The sequence below is a fragment of the Heterodontus francisci genome, chromosome 1 (genome assembly GCF_036365525.1).
Source record: "Heterodontus francisci isolate sHetFra1 chromosome 1, sHetFra1.hap1, whole genome shotgun sequence".
NCBI lineage: Eukaryota > Metazoa > Chordata > Chondrichthyes > Heterodontiformes > Heterodontidae > Heterodontus > Heterodontus francisci.
In genome coordinates, this window is record NC_090371.1 from 65,928,091 (window position 1) to 65,949,433 (window position 21,343).

The window sequence follows — 21,343 nt, forward strand, 5'->3', positions numbered from 1 at the left end:
TGGGGAAACATCTTCACTGCAACTACCTACAGCTGTGTCATCAATGAGCTTCTCTCTTTCAATTCTTCAGAAGTGATGCTATTTGCTAATGATTGCCTAGCACTAAGCTTGATTTGCAACTCTTCTGGTAATGGAGCATGTCAGCCTACAATAGGAACTGGACAACACTGAGACTTGGGCTGATAAATGGCAGATAAAATTTGGGCCACATAAATACCAGGTAGTGACAGGAGAAAGCCCAGCCATCTCCTCCTGACCTTAAGTGGCAGCGCCATTATTGTTGCTATTGACCAGAAACTTAACTAGACCAGCCATATTAAACCATACTTACAAGCGCAGGACAGAAGCTCAGTACTCAGCAGCAATTGGCTCTCCTGCTGACCCTTCAAAGCCTCTCCATCATCTGCGAACAAATGATGTAAGGAAAGAGGATAGGAATTGTGACTGTTCTCCAAATGTGGCAGTTGAAAAATGTGCTGGAGATAGTTATGGGGTAGCATTAGAAATTCTTACAGGAGTACAGATATTTGGCATATCATTTGAGATATCAGCATGCAAACGCTTAACACCCTTGTCTAAAACTCCTCTCACTGCAATTTTAACAAATGCATTAACTCTTTTATTTCAAACAAATTAGTAACTTCACTGAAATAGAGAGGCAAATTTCATAAAAGCATGTTAGCTGCAAAATTCGGCTCCATAGCGTTTCGGTTTGTCGGCATTATGCCTTCCATTTTGCCTCCAAAATGAAGTCCACTGCGTGTGTGCACACTTCTGGTGCAGGCTGTGCTGAATGCCAGTTTGGCGAGGGCATTAGCCCGTGCACAGAAGCCTTCGTTGGAACTATGTGAAGTAGGCAGTTTGTGACATCAGAGTGAAACACCGATTTGATGCCCGGGCTGCCATTTTGGGGCTCTGTGCTCCAAGTAACGCTGTCTCTTAATCATGCACAACTGAAGATGTGTTGAGAAGCACTAGAACTATTTGAAGGGATCATCAAGTTAGTTAGTGATTGATTTTTTCCTGGTTGTTGCTGCAAGCTTTTTAAAAATTCTTTCATGGGATGTGGGGGTCACTGACAAGGCCAGCATTTGTTGCCCATCCTTTGTGTTTGGTGGTTTTCCAGAGTTCTTTCAAGTTGCTGAAGTCTACAGGGAGTGGTGTGGCACGTTCTGAAGGGCTTAGTCCTGCCTTCAAGGATTCTGCACAAACCGGTTGCTCCCAGATGTAGGTGCATTAGGATGCTCCCTCTTAGACTACAACGTGACAGGGAGAATGAGCAGAGGTGATATAGAACAGGGCAAGCTGCTGGAAGAGGGAAGCGGGGGAGAAGGGCTCTCAGCAGGAGACCGTATCTGCCCATGATGTTCAGGGAACGATTCTCTGACCTGAACCTCAGCGAGGAACATTATGTCAGATAGAGTCATAGAGAGATACAGCACTGAAACAGGCCCTTCGGCCCACCGAATCTATGCCGACCATCAACCACCCATTTATACTAATCCCACATTAATCCCATATTCCCTTCCACATCCCCATCGTCCCTCAATTCTCCTACCACCTACCTACACTAGGGGCAATTTACAATGGCCAATTTACCTATCAACCTGCAAGTCTTTGGCTGTGGGAGGAAACTGGAGCATCCGGCAGAAACCCATGCGGTCACAGGGAGATCTTGCAAACTCCACACAGGTAGTACCCAGAAGTGAACCCGGGTCGCTGGAGCTGTGAGGCTGCGGTGCTAACCACTGATGTCTCCTCTTTGCTGAGGATGTTTCCTCTTTGCTGAGGATGTCCTCACTGAAATCTGTCACCTGCTTCAGCTACAACTGCAACTCTCAGAGCAGGGCGAGGACAACATTGGTAGTGATTGTGAAGGTGACCATGGCCATGAACTTTTATACATTTGGCTCCTTCCAGGCTGGAGCAGGCGATCCTTGCAACATCTTCCAGTTTGCCATCCTTGGTTACATAAGGGAGGTCACTGAGGCTCTATATCCCAAGAGAGCTGAATAAATTTTATTCTCTCATGCCAGAGAGAAGCAGACAGACAGAATGAGCGTGCAGCTTTGTGAGGATTGCAGGCTCGCCATGGTGCAGGGTGGCATTGACTACACACACGACGCTTTGCTGAGATGTACCACATCCAAAAAGGATTCCATTCCTTTAACCTCCAGCTAGTGTGCAGCCATATGCAGTGTATCCTGCAGATCAATTTCCATTATGCTGAAAGCAGTTATGATGCCTTAATTCTGCGGCAGTCTGCTGTGCCATCTGCATTTGTGCCACCAAAACAAACGAGGGTGGTTTCTCGGCAACGAGGCTGTACTTTGATATCATGGCTCAAGATGGCAGTGTTCAATCCACACGCATATGAGACGTATGCATACAATGAAAACCATGCTGACACATGAAATGTGATAGAGCAGACCAGTGGGGTACACAAGCAATGCTTTTGCTGCTTTTACTGCTCTGCAGTACTTTGCAGAGAGGGCATCAAGTTTCGTGGTGGTCGTCTGTATGCTGCACAACTTCGCAATCGTGAGGGCACAGCCCTCACCACAGCTATATGGCAGCCAGCTGAGGAGGGGGATGAGGAAGGGAGGAGGCAACCCACACAGCCCCTTTTTGGCCAGCCTGTCCATTATCAACTCATCTGAATATGATACCGGGATGCGCTGTCCCAATTCCCCATTCACCAGCAGTTCTATCCATTTCTGACCATCACAGTGTCATCTTGGCCACAATGTTAAAATAAATGCCATCACAAAATAAATATTCCACACAAAGTATACACATCAAATCATGCAAGATTCCATACATCACCCTTGTGCATTTCCTTAATGTCTGTCCTCTATGTGCCTTTGCCTGTCCTAGTGCTCCTCTGAAGTGATACCCCAGTGGGAGCAGCATGGCTGGTGGGACACTGCTGACTTTTGGTGGGGGAGACTGCAAATAACCTTGGGTATTTGTGGGCCTAGAAGGCCCAGCTTCAGCCTGCACCTTCTTGGCACAGACAGCAACAGTCTGGATGGCTGGCTGACAAGCAGCAGCAAGGGCACTGGCTGAATGGCAGTGATGGGAGGACAAATGCTGGACATCCTAAGAGAGGACAGAAGGTTCTTGTTCCATATAGCCACTGCCAGTCCCCGGGGCAGTGCCTGAGAATCCTTGCAATCGTGTGGAGAACAGATTGCTGTGACATGCTGGAAACCCCTTTGAATGCTAATGATGACCGCAGCCTGACCTTGCATGGCAGCAAGCTGACCTTGTATTGCAGAGGTCTGATTTTCCACTGTAACACCCAGACATTGGGTGACTTCTAGTTGTGCTGTAATGGAAGTTGAGACATCATGGCTGGGTCCATACGTTTACTACTAGAGTTGCCACCACTTCCACACTGGAAAGTATGGGCTCTGTGCAAGGTTGGTGTAGGACTTCTCCATGCTCATTCACAGTGACAACAGACTTTCTGCCAGGCTTGCCAATGCACCAAGCATTTCTTTGTGCATACCCATCAGCTTTGTTCTGTACGCCATCCCATCGAAGTCCTTATCTGAGACCTTTGCAGTAGAGCTTGTGAGCAACTTCGCTCTCCAAGAGGGCTAGCACCTGTGCGACCATTTCTCCCTGTCCTGGCTACAGACCACTCATGCCTGGTATCTCACCATGTGCAGATTCTACCTCTAAGCTACACACTAAACTACGCACTGTGTCAGTATCTGAGCTGGTGTCTGTGAGTATGAGTGTGAGTGATAGAGTTTTTTTCTTCATTACTGCCTTCCTGCTGTTCCACTTCTTTCTCTTCCACCACTGCTCAGGTGGTAGTTCTGGGGAGTCTGAAAGTAGAAAGGGAAAAGTAGGGGAGGTGGTGAGGACAGGTGGAAAAAGTAAGAGTTGCATGTTTACACCATCTGTAGCTTATAATTCAGAAGAGACTGTGGGATGAGGGAGAAGTGGGATGCGAGAAGGAGGATTGGTTATGAAGATACCGCCATCTTTGATGGTTTCAACCCCACCACTGGCCACAGCCTCAGCCATGGCTGCTCCAATGACGGTGATCACCATCCGCTCCATTGGGGTAAAAACATGCAGCCATGCCTGTTCTCTGCTGGCTGGCAGCTTGCATTTGTGCACCACCTTGTCCTGCAAGAGAGAGGGAAGTGTGTCAGTGAGGGTGGCATAATGTGTTTGGGTGATGTGTTGTCATGGTGTGTGCAAACTTTAAGATGTGGGTGTGAGGCTTGCAGCAGTGCTAAATGTGTGAGGGTGAGGTGAAGCTATGAATATTAGGTATGAGTCGTGATTGATGGAGATTGTTGGTAGTTACATAGAAACATAGAAAATAGGAGCAGGAGTAGACCATTCGGCCCTTCGAGCCTGCTCCGCCATTCAATACGATCATGGCTGATCATCCAAACTCAGTAACCTGTTCCCGCTTTCTCCCCGTATCCCTTGATCCCATTAGCCCTAAGAACTATATCTAACTCTTTCTTGAATATATTTAATGATTTGGCCTCAACTGCTTTCCATGGTAGAGAATTCCACAGGTTCACCACTCTCTGGGTGAAGAAATCTTTCCTCATCTTAGTCCTAAATGGCTTACCCCTTATCATTAGACTGTGACCCCTGGTCCTGGACACCCCCACCATTAAGAACATCCTTCCTGCATCTAGTCTGTCCAGTCCTGTTAGAATTTTGTAGGTTTCTATGAGATCCCCTCTCATTGTTCTAAACACTCGCGAATAGAAGTCTAATTGACCCAATCTCTCTTCATATGTCAGTCCTGCCATTCCAGGAATTGGTCTGGTGAACCTTAGCTGCACTCCCTCCATAGCAAGAACATCCTTCCTCAGATATGGAGACCAAAACTGCACACAATACTCCAGATGTGGTCTCACCAAGGCCTAGTATAATCGCAGCAAGACATCCTTGCTTCTGTACTCGAATCCTCTTGCTATGGAGGCCAACATGCCATTTGCCTTCTTAACTGCCTGCTGCACCTGCATGCTTACTTTCAGCGACTGGTGCACAAGGACACCCAGGTCTCGCTGCACCTCCCCCTTTCCCAATCTATCGCCATTCAGATAATAATCTGCCTTTCTGTTTTTGCCACCAAAGTGGATAACCTCACATTTATCCACATTATACTGCATCTTCCATGTATTTTCCCACTCACTCAACCTGTCCAAATCACACTGGAGCTTCTCTGCATCCTCCTCACAGCTCACACTCCCACCCAGCTTTGTGTCGTCCGCAAATTTGGATATATTACATTTAATTCCCTCATCTATATCATTAATATATATTGTGAATGTAATTGAGTATATACAAAAAAGATCAGGTAAACCTTTCCTATGATTTTTCCTCTCTTATGGGCACCTGATCTCTTTTCACTTTCTACAGCACACATTCTCCAAAAGGAATTCATAGACGTATCTTACCATTGTGGCACATTGGTATCCCAATGTGGGCCAACCGCAGCTCTTTTTGAGAATATAGAGGGAGTTATTTTCTTGCAATGAACAAAGCAGTTTCATTTTTTAAACTCAGTCCTGCAAGCTATCGCAGTTGAAAAATGTAAGGTCATTACTTTTGACCAAGAGAGACAAATCAGAATACTTAATGGTGAGAGATTGGGAGCTGTGGAAGAGCAAAGATATTTAAGTGTCACTGAAAGCTATTGCACGGGTACAGAAATTCATCACAAAGCCTAATGGAGCATTGGCCTTTATCTCAAAGGGACTGGAGTACAAAGGAGAGGGATATATGCTTTAGTTGCACCGAGACTGCAGGAGATGCATCTAAAATGGCACCTGCCCCCTCCTGCCCTATGATAATAAAATATTCTTCCACTGACCCTGCAAATTCAGGTGGAGTCATTGCTGGAGGGCATTGTCCTCATGATCATGGCATAGCTGCTGGGATCAATACCGAAGCAGTTTTGTAACTTGACTGCAACACTAAATGTTATCCATTTCTGACAACAGGCATATTTATGGGCTTTCTTGGTGTGAAATTTAATTATGTGCAACTTATGTTGAAGTATGGGTGATGCTTGTCAGAAAGACACGGCGATAATCATGGGGGATTTTAATCTACGTATAGATAGGAAAAATCAGATGGGCAAAGGTAGCCTAGATGAGGAGTTCATAGAATGTTTTCACATTCTGGAGCCAACCAGAGAGCAGACTATACTGGACCTGGTATTGTTCAATGAGATAGGATTAATTGATGACCTCATAGCGAAGGCACCCCTTGGTAACAGTAATCATAATATGATTGAATTTTACATTCAGTTTGAGGGAGAGAAGAATGAGTCCAAGACTTGTATTTTAGATTTAAACAAGGGCAATTATGAGGGCATGAAATTAGAGCTAGCTAATGTCAACTGACAAATTAGGTTAAGGAAAAGGTCAATAGAGATGCAGTGGCAGACATTTAAGGGGATATTTCAGAATACACAGAATAGATATATTCCAACGAGAAAGAAAAATTCCAAGGGAAGGACCCACTAATCATGGTTAACTAAAAAAGTTAAAGATAGTATCAAACTTATTTGCGCAAGGATGAGTGGCAGGTCAGACGATTGGACAGAAGATAAAGAACAGCAAAGCATGACTAAAAGATTGATAAGGAGGGAAAAATTAGAGCACGAGAGAAAGCTAGCTCGAAATACAAAAACAGACAGTAAGAGTTTCTATAGATATTTTAAAAAGAAAAAAGTTAACAAAGTGAGTGTTGGTCCTATAGAATGAGTCTGGAGAATTAATAAGGGAAAATAAGGCGATGGCAGATGAATTGAACAGGTATTTTGCACCGGTCTTCACTATAGAGGATACAAGTAACATCCCAGAAATCGCTGTAAATCATGAAATAGAAGGTAGAGAGGAACTCAAGAAAATTACAATCACCAGGGAAGTGGTACTGAGCAAATTGTTGGAGCTGCGGGTTGACAAGTCCCCAGGTCCTGATGGACTTCATCATAGGGTCTCAAAAGAAGTGGCTAGTGAGATAGTTGATGCGTTGGTTTTAATTTTCCAAAGTACCTTAGATTTGGGGAAGGTTCCACTAGATTGGAAAATAGCGAATGTAACTCCTTTAATCAAAAACGGAGGGAGACAGAAAGCAGGAAAACACAGGCCAGTTAGCTTAACATCTGCTTCGGGAAAATGTTAGAAGCTATTATTAAAGACGTTATAGCACGGCACTTAGAACAATTGAATGTATTCAGGCAGTCAACATGGTTTTGTGAAAGGGAAATCATATTTAATCAGGGATCAGTTATCAGTTTACAATTTATATAAATGACTTGGATGAAGGAACCAAAAGTATTGTTGCTAAATTTGCTGATGACGCAAAGATGGGTAGGAAAGTAAGTTGTGAAGAAGTCATAAGGAGTTTACAAAGGGATATCGATAGGTTAAGTGAGTGGGCAAAGATGTGGAAAATGGAGTATACTGTGGGAAAATGTGAAATTGTCCATTTTGGCAGGAAGAATAAAAAAGAAACATATTATCTAAATGGTGAGAGATTGCCGAGCTCTGAGATGCAGAGGGACCTGGGTGTCCTAGTGCATGAATCACAAAAGTTTAGTATGCAGGTACAGCACGTAATTAGTAAAGCTCATAGAATGTTATCATTTATTGTGAGGGGAATTGAATACAAAAGTAGGGAGGTTATGCTTCAGTTATACAGGGCACTGGTGAGACCACATCTTATTTAAGGAAAGATGTCAATGCGTTGGAAGCAGTTCAGAGAAGGTTTACTAGACGAATACCTGGAATGGGCAGCTTGCCTTACGAGGAAAGGTTGGACAGGCTAGACTTGTATCCACTGGAGTTTAGGAGAGTAAGAGGCAACTTGATTGAAGCATATAAGATCCTGAGGGGTCTTGACAGGGTGGGTGTGGAAACGATGTTTCCCCTTGTGGGAGAATCTAGAACTAGGGCTCACTGTTTAAAAATAAGGGGTCGCCCATTTAAGACAGAGATGAGGAGAATTTTTTTCTCTTAGAGGGTTGTGAGTCTTTGGAGCTCGCTTCCTGAAAAAGCAGTGGAAGCAGAGTCTTTAAATATTTTTAAGGCAGAGGTAGATAGATTCTTGATAAGTGGGGGGGTGAAAGGTTATCAGGGGTATGCGGGAATGTGGAGTTGATATTACAATCAGATCAGCCATGATCTTATTGAATGGCAGAGCAGGCTCGAGGGGCCGAGTGGCCTACTCCTGCTCCTAATTCCTATGTTTATATGTTCATATGCGGACACTTACTGGGGTTAAGACTATCCAAAGCGATTTTATGTAGGATCGTTACAGCAAACCAGAGATGTAGCTTTGGTGTAATTGGCTAGGCATGGATTTGAATCCAGCTGCAGAGGTTAAAATAATTTGCTGACCTACTGCACTAGGCCCTTGTACCTCTCCATACTGGGGACTTACAGAAAACTGAAATCATGAAACATGGTGACTTTTCCAGGGGTGCAATTTATATGTCAACTAATATTGGGAGTGATATATTTTCTGAAGATCAGAACAATCTTGTCAGTTAAAATATGTACAGTGCATAATTTAAAACCCCCAAAATTAATTTTTTTTACGTTGGTTAATTGTGAAAGATACAACATCTTTGAATGAAAAAGAAATCATTTTGGTGCCAGTGTGATTTACAAATTCTTCTTCAAGGAAACCCCTGTGTGCACGAAGATTTATACAGCCAGACATATATTTAATGAACTAGTCTTTATGCTATTATCATAAATCCACAGTTTACAATAGGGCTCTCTCAGCTAAACTCGGGTTAATTAGAAAGGCCAAGTGTACAAAAGAACCACTTACACACACATTATCAGGTTCAATAATCTGCTTTCTGTACTGATATATCATCCCGTATCTCATGATATTTGCAGTGCAGTTTGAGCATTTACAATCCCAGAAAATGTGAAGTTTTTGTTCAAAAGCTGAAGCAATAGATTATGGGCCCTATTTGAAATTGCTGTGCCAAAGTATTGCACTAATTAGAGGAGTGGAAGTGCTGGTTCAAGGCATCAATAAAAACAGGAACGTTATTCTTACATTTGGATTTAGGGCTAGATTTTCCTGCCTGTACAGTATCCAATGGGACTTCTGCCTTGATCCCGCCAAGGTCAGAGTGGTCGGCCTCACTGCCTAATTTCACACTATTCTCATCATAGGACAACCCTCTCATCCCAGGGACCACTCTAGTGAACTTTCACTATACTCCCTCCAATGCAAGAATATCCTTCCTTAAATATGGAGACCAAAACTGCACACAGTGGGCTGGATTTTGTACGGCTGTCGAGGACAGGAACGTGGGTAGGGCGGGCGCTGGAGATTTGTAACGCGGCTGTCTGCCCAGAAATCTGGTGTCGTGACGTTGGTTCCAGATTTTGTTAGTGGCAAGAAAGCAGAATGGTGGTAATGTTGCCGCAGCGCAATGGGAACCTAATTTTTTTGCAGAGGTGCTGATTTTAAATGTATTTGAATAGCATTATGTGTGATGTAATGACCGATGACTGATTCTGTGAAAGGCGAGCGGCGCAGATGTGCCTCCAGTTTCACGACCAGTGAAACCTGGTGGCACAAAGGCGAGAGTGCACATTGACGCGATGGGGAGCCAGCTTTGACCACTGCAACCTCAGGGACAATGAGGGTTTGGAGGCCATTATGGGAGTGCATTGCTGCAGGCTCTGCAAAGAGATCCAGTGTAGAAGGGGCTCTGCAAAGTGGTCCGGCGAAGCGGGGCCTCTGCAAAGGGGTCCGGGGTAGCGGGGGCTCTGCAAAGGGGTCTGGGGTAGTGGGAGCTCTGCAACGGGGTCTGGGGTAGTGGGAAGCTCTGCAAAGGGGTCCAGGATAGCGGGAGCTCTGCTAAGGGGTTTGGGGTCGTGGGAGATCTGCAAACGGGGTCTGGGGTACTGGGGGCTCTGCAAAGGAGTCTGGGGTAGTGGGAGCTCTGCAAAGGGTTCAGGGGTAGTGGGGTTGCTGCAAAGGGGTCTGGGGTAGTGGGGAGCTCTGCAAAGGGGTCTGGGGTAGTGTGAGCTCTGCAAAGGGGTCTGGGGTAGCGGGGACTCTGCAAAGGGGTCCGGGGTAGCAGGTGCTTTGCAAAGGGGTCCGTGGCAGCAGGAACTCTGCAAAGGATCTGGGGCCGTGGGGGCGGTGCAAAGGGGTCCTGGATAGCAGGGGCTCTAGAAGGGGGTGAAATGTGCATTTGGGTTATTGGGGTGGGGGGGGTGGTTGTCAGTATGGGGTTGGCAAACTGCTGTGTGATGGGTCTATATGATCACACAGCTGGAACAGAGGGTGGGCCTTTATTAAAATTAGGATCTGAAGTCTATGACAGAATTTGCACATCCTCAGGTACCAAGGCAGGAGGCCAGATGGGTACAGCTACACGTGAAGGAGGCAAGAGACAACCTCACAATGACTCGTTTGCACACATCCTGGTGTCTATTCTCAGAGAGTGAAATAAAGGCTCACCTTAATGCCTCAGCTTTGTTGCATCCTTTCCATGTGCCATTATGTTTTGTGAGCGGATGCAATTGGGGGTAAGGTACTGACATGGATAGCGAACTGGTTGGCAGACGTGAAACAAAGAGTAGGAATACACGGGTCTTTTTCCGAGTGGCAGGCAGTGACTAGTGGGGTACCGCAGGGATCAGTGCTAGGTCCCCAGCTATTCACAATCATTATTACTGATATAGATGAGGGAATTAAATGTACTATATCCAAGTTTGCAGATGACACCAAGCTGGGTGGGAGTGTGAGCTGTGAGGACGATGCAGAGAAGCTCCAGTGTGATTTGGACAGGTTGAGTGAGTGGGAAAATACATGGAAGATGCAGTATAATGTGGATAAATGTGAGGTTATCCACTTTGGTGGCAAAAACAGAAAGGCAGATTATTATCTGAATGGCAATAGATTGGGAAAGGGGGAGGTGCAGCGAGACCTGGGTGTCCTTGTGCACCAGTCATTGAAAGTAAGTAAGCATGCAGGTGCAGCAGGCAGTTAAGAAGGCAAATGGTACATTGCCTTCATAGCGAGAGGATTCAAGTACAGGAACAAGGATGTCTTGCTGCAATTATACTAGGCCTTGGTGAGACCACATCTGGAATATTTTATTTTGTTTTAGAGATACAGCACTGAAACAGGCCCTTCAGCCCACCAAGTCTGTGCCGACCAACAACCACTCATTTATACTAACCCTACAGTAATCCCATATTTCCTACCACCTACCTACACTAGGGGTAATTTACAATGGACAATTTATCTATCACCTGCAAGTCTTTGGCTGTGGGAGGAAACCGGAGGACCCGGCGAAACCCCACGCAGTCACAGGGAGAACTTGCAAACTCCGCACAGGCAGTACCCAGAATTGAACCCGGGTCCCTGGAGCTGTGAGGCTGCAGTGCTAACCACTGCTCCACTGTGCCGCCCACTGTGTGTAGTTTTGGTCTCCTTATTTGAGGAAGGATGTTCTTGCTATGGAGAGTGCAGCGAAGGTTCACCAGACGGATTCCTGGGATGGCAGACAAAAAGCAAAAGGCGGTGGAGTTGCATTGCTGGTTAAAGAGTAAATTAACACAATAGTGAGGAAAGATATTAGCTCTGACGATGTGGAATCTGTATGGGTAAGCTGAGAAACACTAAGGGGCAAAAAATGTTAGTGGGGGTTGTGTATAGACGCCCAAACTGTAGTGGTGAAGTTGGGAATGGCATTAAACAGGAAATTAGAGACGCATGCGATAAAGGAACATCTGTAATTATGAGTGACTTTAATCTGCATATAGATTGGGCAAATCAAACTAGTCACAATACCGTAGAGGAGGAATTCTTGGAGTGGAAACGGGATGGTTTTCTGGACCAATACATTGAGGAACCAACTAGAGAACAGGCCATCCTAGACTGGGTATTGTGTAATGAGAGAGGAATAATTGTCAACCTAGTTGTGCGAGACCCCTTGGGGTTGAGTGACCATAATATGATAATATTCTTCATCAAGATAGCGAGTGACATAGTTTGTTCTGAGACTAGGGTCCTGAATCTTAGTAAAGGAAACCTCGAAGGTATGAGGCGCGAGTTGACTATGACGGATGGGAAACGTTACTTAAAGGGACGACGGTGGAAAGGCAATGGCAAACATTCAAAGAGCGCATGGATGAACTGCAACAATTGTTTATTTCTGTCTGGTGCAAAAGTAAAATGGGAAAGGTAGCCAAACCATGGCTTACAAGGGAAATTAGAGATAGCATTAGATCCAAGGAAGAGGCATATAAATTCGCCAGAAAAAACAACAGACCTGGGGATTGGGAGCAGTTTAGAACTCAGCAAAGGAGGACCAAGGGATTGATTAAGAAGGGGAAAAAAAGAGTGAGAGCAAACTTGCGGGGAACATAAAAACTGACTGTAAAAGTTTCTATAGGTATGTGAAGAGAAAAAGATTAGTGAAGACAAATGTAGGTCCCTTACAGTCAGAAGCAGGGGAATTTATTATGGGGAACAAAGAAATGGCTGACTAACTAAATGCATACTTTGGTTCTGTCTTCATAAAGGAGGACACAAATATCATACCAGAAATGTTGGGGAACACAGGGCTTAGTGAGAGAGAAGAACTGAAGGAAATCAGTATTCGTAGAGAAATGGTGTTGGGAAAATCGGTGGAATTGAGGGCCGATAAATCCCCAGGGCCTGATGGTCCGAATCCTGGAGTACTTAAGGAAGTGGCCCTAGAAATAGTGGATGAATTGGTGGTCATCTTCCAAGATTCTATAGACTTTGGAACAGTTCCTACAGATTGGAGGGTAGCTAATATAACCCCAGTATTTAAAAAGGGAGGTAGAGAGAAAGCAGGGAATTACAGACCAGTCAATCTGACGTCAGTAGTGGGGAAAATTCTGGAGTCCATTATCAAAGAATTTATAGCAGAGCACTTGGAGAACAGTGGTAGAATCAGACAGAGTCAGCATGGATTTACGAAAGGAAAATCATGCTTGACAAATCTACTAGAATTCTTCGAGGACGTAACTAGTAGTGTTGATGAGGGGGAGCCAGTGGATGTCGTTTATTTGGACTTTCAGAAGGCTTTCGACAAAGTCCCACATAAGAGATTAGCGTGTAAAATTAAAGCGCATGGGATTGGCGGTCGTGTATTGCGATGGATAGAAAATTGGTTGGCAGACAGGAATCAAAGAGTAGAGATAAATGGGTCTTTTTCCGAATGGCAGGCAGTGACTAGTGGGGTACCGCAGGGATCGGTGCTAGGACTTCAGCTATTCACAATATACATGAATGATTTAGATGAGAGAGCTAAATGTAATATCTCCAAATTTGCAGATGACACAAAACTGGATGGGAGGGTGAGTGTGACGAGAGAGGCTTGGACAAGTTGAGTGAGTGGGCAAATGTATGGCAGATGCAGTATAATGTGGATAAATGTGAGGTTATCCAGTTTGGTAGCAAAAACAGGAAGGCAGATTATTATCTAAACAGCTATAAACTGAGAGAGGAAATAGGCAACGAGACCTGGGTGTTCTTGTACACCAGTCGCTGAAGGTAAGCATGCAGGTCCAACAGGCAGTAAAAAGGCAAATGGTATGTTCACAGCGAGAGGATTCAAGTACAGGAGCAGGGATGTCTTGCTGCAATTATACAGGGCCTTGGTGAGGCCACACCTGGAATATTGTGTGCAGTTTTGGTCTCCTTATCTGAGGAAGGATGTTCTTGCTATGGAGGGAGTGCAGCGAAGGTTTACCAGACAGATTCCTGGGATGGTAGAACTGGCATATGAGGAGTGATTGAGTTGGTTAGGATTATATTCGCTGGAGTTCAGAAGAGTGAGGGGGGATCTCATAGAAACCTATAAAATTCTAACAGGACTTGACAGGGTAGATGCAGGAAGGATGTTCCCGATGGTGGGGGAGTCCAGAATCAGGGGTCATAGTCTAAGGATGTGGGGTAAACCTTTCAGGACTGAGATGAGGAGACATTTCTTCACCCAGAGAGTGGTGAACCTGTGGAATTCGCTACAACTGAAAGCATTTGAGGCCAAAACATTGTATATTTTCAAGAAGGAGTTAGATATAACTCTTGGGTCTAAAGGGATCAAAGGATATGGGGCGAAAACGGGAACAGGTTACTGAGTTGGATGATCAGCCATGATCATAATGAATGGCGGAGCAGGCTCGAAGGGCCGAATGGCCTACTCCTGCTCCTATTTTCTATGTTTCTATGACTGACGTATGAAGAAAGATTGGGTCGATTAGGCTTGTGTTCGGTAGAATTTAGAACAGTGAAAGGGGATCTCATAGAAACCTACAACATTCCAGCAGGACTGGACAGACTAGATGCTAGAAGGATGTTCCTAATTGTGGGGCAGTCCAGGAGCAGAGGTCACATTCTAAGGATAAGGGGTAAGCCATTTAGGACTGAGATGAGGAGGAATTTCTTCATCCAATGAGTGGTGAACCTGTGGAATTCTCTACCACAGAAAGCAGTTGAGGCCGAATCATTAAATATATTCAGGAAAGAGTTGGATGTAGTTCTTAGGGCTAATGGGATCAAGGGATACGGGAGAAAGCAGGAACAGGATACTGAGTTTGGATAGTCAGCCATGATTGTATTGAATGGTGGTGCAGGCTCGAAGGGCCGAATGGCCCACTCCTATTCCTATTTTTCTGTGTTTCTAGTTTCTAAGTGCCCATTGGAGAGCTATGTTAATGAAGGCACTCATTAGATTGCCGTGTTAATGAGGGCTGTGGCACATTGGCCTAGCCCTAGGGGGGAAGTATGAGGTCTGCCTCTCACAACTCAGGCATAATGACACATGGCTTTCAGACAATGAAGCCTAAACATTTGAACAAAGGATCTTTTAATTATTTAACACAAAACGTATATTCTGCACCTGTGAAATCCGGAGTGTTGCTGTGTGCTCTTTGTAATCCATTTGTGACTGCTCCTACACGCTATGATCCTGGTGGCAGCAGCTGAGCTGGAGGCACACTGCTGATCAGGCTGCCCCTTGACCTGTGATGACTTTGGCGGGTGTCCTCTCATTGCCTGAGGCCTGGAAAGTCCCAACTGCCTGAGGGTGTCCTGGACTAGTGCAGGGCTCTCAGGCATCGTGGCTGCTAGAGGTGGGCTCACGGGCGGAGGGGCTGAGGAGCCTCGTGCCACAGTCGGAGCACCCTAAGGGGAGACCCCAGATGTGGAAGGCAGCCTGTCCTCCTCTCTTTCAGCCTCCCTGCTCATCAGAGATGGACCAGGAGTGGGCTAGGTCTCCAGGCTCCTGTTCCTTCTCTCCCTTGCCACTGCTGCATCAAGCACATGGTCAAGGCAATGGTGTGCAGTTCAGCATGGATCTCTGAGATCTGGCTGTCCATGAGGGTCGGCAACCTCTCGATGGAGGAAGCCAAGCACTCATGGGCCTGAGACATGGCAGCTATCATGGCATGGATGGACTCTTCCATCGTCAGCTCATTACGGCACATGGTCTCTGGCATCTCTGCCAGATTTTGCCTGATCCCTTACCGCAGCTCCAGCATGCCCTGTGCTGTCAACACCAGGGGGTGTTGACCTGGGGCTCAGCCTGGCCACCCACAGTCCTCCAGTTTCAGCTGTCTCAGCCTCCGCCAGCTGCTCAGGCACACATGTGGCGCTGTTACCAGCTTGTGACCCCAATTCTAAAGCCAAGCGGGTGTCCACCGAGGTGAAAGTATCTGCGCTAGTGGAGGGTACAAGAGAGTCATGGGAAGGAGCATCCTCTGAGTTGTCCTGCTCCTCAGAGGTGGACACGAACACAACACAAGTAACACAAGAAATAGGAGCAGGAGTAGACCATATGGCCCATCGAGCCTGCTCCACCATTCAATACGATGATGGTTAATCTTAGGCTTCAACTCCACTTTCCTGCCTGCTCACCATACCCCTTGATTCCCTGTGAGACCAAAAATCTGTCTATCCCAGCCTTAAATGTATTCAATAATGGAGCATTCACAACCCTCTGGGGTAGAGAATTCCAAAGACTCACAACCCTTTGAGTGAAGTAATTTCTCTTCATCTCAGTTTGAAATGATCTACCCCTTATCCTGAGACTGTGCCCCCGTGTTTTAGATTCCCCGTCCAGCAGAAACAATCTCTCAGTGTCTACCCTATCTCTGGGTGTTGGCTGTCTCCCAGTGTTTGTGGACCCTTGCGAATGGCTACCTGCATGAGAGAACACAAACATATGTGGGTTAGGCAGTGCAGTTCTCCTGATGCCAATCAAGTGTTATGTGGATCTCCAACATTGATGCACATGCCAATGAGAGACAACCCTCATTCTCTTGCACAGGGACTCCAATCTCCCCGTTGGCTATTGAGCAGCTGCCCTGGGTGCCTGCCAGATCCAAGGCATCTTCCTTGGCGGAAGTCAATGGGCGTACATCTAGGATTCTTTGGCCTGTCCAGGACATCTTGCTCCTATCATGGGCCCTCTTGTCCTGCAAGACAAAGGATGGAGAAACATGACAGTTCAGCTCTTTTCAGCCTGTCAGGTCCAACTGGGGAATTTGATGTCTCCGATGCTGACACTCGCTGTCAGGGGGGTTAAGGGAGGTGAGCTATGAAGGAAAGTGGCCTGTGGCCAAGAGCCATCCATGCATTTGTCAGGAAGAGACAGAATCATAGCCACTCAGCCAACGTCACTGCACTGGTACCCTCCCCATGTCGTGCAACCTTCCATGTACTCACATGCAATCCTCTAGAACACGACTGGTGTGGAGCACTTACCTTAGCAGAACACAATAGGGTATTGACCCTCTTCCTGCACTGGACCCAGTCTCACTGGCTAACGCCACAGCTGCTGACCTCCTCTGTGATCCCCACCCAGGCTTGCTTACTCAGGTGGGTGAAGCTCATCTTGCCATCACAGGGGAAGAGTACCTCCTGCCTTTCCCTTAAAGCCTGGAGGAGAATCTGGAGAGAGGCATCGCTGAACCGTGGGGCCACTCTGTATCAATGCTTGAACATCGTCTTCTGGGAGGGTTGGGGGGGATAGGACCCAGTCAGACAAAGTTGTTGGTTGCCCCAAGCTGACAATGTATCCAGGACAGGAGTGAATTCCGGGCTGGCAGGGCTTTAAATATAACGCCAGCACCTGCTCCAGATTCATCTGAGGCCGCAAACAATGAATTGCCTCCCACCCCCACCATGTAATTGGGGATGACCTGCAACTCCCCTGTGCAAAATGGACACCCACCCCACTGCGATTATGTGTGACGAACGGGAATGGTGCCGGGATCCTAGCGGCAGGTTCATTAAATTCAGCCCAATACTTCAGGTGTGGTCTCACCAGAACCCTGTACAATTGGAGCAAGACTTCTTTATTCTTGTACTCCAATCCCTTTGCAGTCAAGGCCAACATGCCATTTGCCTTCCTAATTGCTTACTGTACCTGCATGCGAACTTTCTGTGATCCTTGTACAAGCACACCCAGGTCTCTGAGCATCAACATTTATGCTTTTTAAAAAATATTCCGCTCTTCTATTCTTACGACCAAAGTGAATAACCTCATACTTCTCCACGTTTTACTCCATCTGCCACCTTTTGCCCACTCATTTAACCTGTCTATATCGGTTTGCAGCCTCGTTGTGTCCTCCTCACAGCTTGCATTTCCACCTAGCTTTGTATCATCAGAAAACTTAGATACATTAGTCTCTGTCTCTTCATCCAAGTCATTAATATGGACTGTAAATAGTTGATGCCCCAGCACTGATCCTTGAGGCACTCCACTAGTCACAGCATGCCAACTTGAAAATGCCCCATCTATCCCTACTCTCAGCTTCCTGTCCATTAACCAATCCTCTACCCATGTTAATATACTTCATGTGCCTTTATCTTGTGTATTAACCATTTGTGTGGCACCTTATCAAATGCCTTTTGGAAATCCAAGTGTACTACATCTACTGGTTCCCCTTCATCTACCCTACTAGTTACATCCTCAAAAAACTCTAATAAGTTTATCAAACATGATTTTCCTTTCGTAAAGTGAGAGTGACTGCCCTTGACATCAAAACAGCATTTGAATGCATATGGCACCAAGTAGCCCTAGCAAAACTGGAGACATTGGGAATCAGGGGGAAAACACTCTGCTGGTCAGAATTGTACCGAGCACAAAGGAAGATGATTGTGATTGTTGGTGGTCAATAATCTCAGCTCCAAGGCATCACTGCAGGAGTTCCTCAGGGTAGTGGCCAAGGCCCCACCATCTACAGCTGCTTCATCAATGATCTTCTTTCAATCATAAGGTCAGAAGTGGGGATGTTCGCTGATGATTGCACAATGTCCAGCACCATTCGCGACTCCTCCAATATTGAAGCAGTCCGTGTAGAATTGCAGCAAGACCTGGACAATATACAGGCTTGGGCTGATAAGTGACAAGTAACATTCATGCCACACAAGTGCCAGGCAATGACCATTTCCAACAAGAGAGAATCTAACTGTTTCCCCTTGACATTCAATAGCATTACAATCGCTGAATCCCCCACTATCAACATCCTGGGGGTTATCATTGACCAGAAACTGAACTGGAGGAGCCATATAAATACCATGGCTACAAGAGCAGATCAGAGGCTAGGAATCCTGCGGCGAGTAACTTACCTCCTGACTCCCCAAAGCCTGTCCACCATCTACAAGGCACAAGTCAGGGGTGTGATGGAATAATCTCCACTTGCCTGGATGGGTGCAACTCCAACATCACTCAAGAAGCTCGACACCATCCAGGACAAAGCAGCCCGCTTGATTGTCACCCCATCAACAAACATTCACTCCCTCAATTACCGAAGCACACAAGATGCACTGGAGCATTGCACCAAGGCTCCTTAGACAGCATCTTCCAAACACATGACCGCTACCACCTAGAAGGACAAGGATAACAGATGCATGGGAACACCACCACCTGCAAGTTCCTCTCCAAGCCACTCACCATCCTGACTTGGAACTATATTGCCACTCCTTCACTGTTAAAATCCTGGAACTCCCTTCCTCACAGCACTGTGGGTGTACCTACCCCACATGGATTGCAGCGGTTCAAGAAAACAGTTAACCACCACCTTCTCAAGGGCAATTAGGGATGGGCAATAATTGCTGGCCTAGCCAATGACGCCAACATCCCATGAATGAATTAAAAAAACACATTGACTTTGCCTGATCATAATATGATTTTCTATGTGCATTGTTAAGACTTCTTTAATAATAGATTCCAGCACTTCCCCAATGACCGGTGTCGGACTAACTGGCCTTTAGTTCCCTGTATTATCTCTCCCTCCTTTCTTGAATAGCAGTGTTACATTTGCTAACTTCCAATCTTCTGGGACTGTTCCAGAATCTAGGGAATTTTGGAAAATCATAGCCAGCGCATCCACTGTCTCAGCAGCTATCTCTTCTAGAACCTTAGGATGTAGGCCATTAGGTCCTGGGCATTTTTCGGATCTTAGTCCCTTAAGTTTCTCCAATACTTTTTCTCTACAGATATCAATTATCTTAATTTCCTCTCTCTTTTTAACCCTTAGGTTACCCTCTATTTCGGGTATGCAACTTGTGTCTTCTATTGTGATTTTCTCATTTCCCATAGGCCTCAGTAAAAACAAATGGGAGGTACATATTCTGCACTACTTCCCCTTTATATTATATTGAACTGAGTACAGCAGAAAGTATTATATTCATTATTTTTGTAGCATCGATACCCCAAGAAGTAAATATATTATCTTTTTGACAGAAAGTGAGCAATTAGGTGTTTTACTTAGTCAAATCAATTGGCCTATAACTGTAGGATGTCTGTCGATTTGTTGAAGCTAATGTAATTGATTGTGGATATTTTTTTCATTTGCACAGGGACTCCAGTGAATCGGATTCCCATCATGGCCAAGCAGGTGTTAGATCTGTACAGTCTGTACAAGCTTGTCACTGAAAAAGGCGGCTTAGTGGAAGTCATCAATAAGAAGATCTGGCGCGAAATCACCAAAGGCCTCAACCTCCCTACCTCTATTACCAGTGCTGCTTTCACCCTGAGAACCCAGTAAGTAAAAGTAAATGTGTTTTGTAATTGATATTGCAATAAAATATGTTCGAAAAAGATCCCTGGTATAGAAAGGTTGCCTATGACAGTGCAGCAGGATGATTCTTGAACTTGCTGTGTCACAGGATTAATATATATGCCATGGATTTCTTCCCCTGCCATTGTCCACACAATGCAATCTCACTGGGCTACGAAGGGAAGCAGAAAGCTAAAAGAAAATATTTTGGGGGAAGCATATGTCAGAAATCAGATGCATATTTATTGACATTCAATTCACAATCATTGCTGACAGAGGTCAGTGAGCAGATTGATTGTCCACTTTAGATCTGGGAGGATGGATATAATGGAAAAAGCAAAAGAGAAGGTGCAAATAAAAAACTGGGAGGATTAGAGAAATCACCTATCTCTTTTTAATTCATTCATGGGATGTGGGCATTGCTGGCTAAGCAATGAGCTGCCTTCTTGAACCACTGCAGTCAATGTGGGATAGGTGCACCCACAGTGCTATTAGGAAGGGAGTTCCAGGAGTTTGACCCAGCGACAGAGAAGGAACAGCGATATAGTTCCAAGTCAGAATGGTGTGTGGCTTGGAGGGGAACTTGCAGGTGGTGGTTTTCCCATGCATCTGCTGCCCTTGTCCTTCTAAGTGGTAGAGGTTCTAGGTTTGGAAGGCGCTGTCGATGGAACCTTGGTGCGTCGCTGCAGTGCATCTTGTAGATGGTACACACTACTGCCATTGTGCGTTGGTGGTGAAGGGAGTGAATGTTGAATGTTTATGGATGGGGTGCCAGTCAAGCGGGCTGCTTTGTCCTGGATGGTGTTGAGCTTCTTGAGTATTGTTGGAGCTGCACCCATCCAGGCAAGTGGAGAGTTTCCATCACACTCCTGACTTGTGCCTTGTAGATGGTGGACAGGCTTTGGGAAGTCAGGAGGTGAGTTACTCGCCACAGGATTCCTAGTCTCTGACCTGTTCTTGCAGCCACAGTATTTATATGGCTACTCCAGTTCAGTTTATGGTCAGTGGTAACCCCCAGGATGTTGATTGTGGGGGGATTCAATGATCGTAATGCCATTGAATGTCAAGAGGAGATGGTTAGATTCTCTCTTGTTTGAGATAGTCATTATCCGACACTTGTGTGGCGCGAATGTTACTTGCCACTTATCAGTCCAGGTCTTGCTGCATTTCTACACGGACTGCTTCAGTATCTGAGGGGTTGCAAATGATGCTGAACATTGTGCAATCATCAGCAGACATCCCCTCTTCTGACCTTATGATTG

General features: G+C 45.7%; 1 protein-coding gene across 5 annotated transcripts in view; it reads left to right on the plus strand.

The window, feature by feature from the left end:
- Window positions 1-21,343, plus strand: part of LOC137369825 (AT-rich interactive domain-containing protein 3A-like) — a 529,509-nt gene that overhangs the window by 459,754 nt on the left and 48,412 nt on the right. For all 5 annotated transcript variants that reach the window (XM_068031397.1, XM_068031405.1, XM_068031432.1 and 2 more), the window contains exon 4: window positions 19,882-20,065. In XM_068031397.1, coding sequence (XP_067887498.1) covers window positions 19,882-20,065 — 184 coding nt within the window. The remainder of the gene's footprint in view (window positions 1-19,881; window positions 20,066-21,343) is intronic.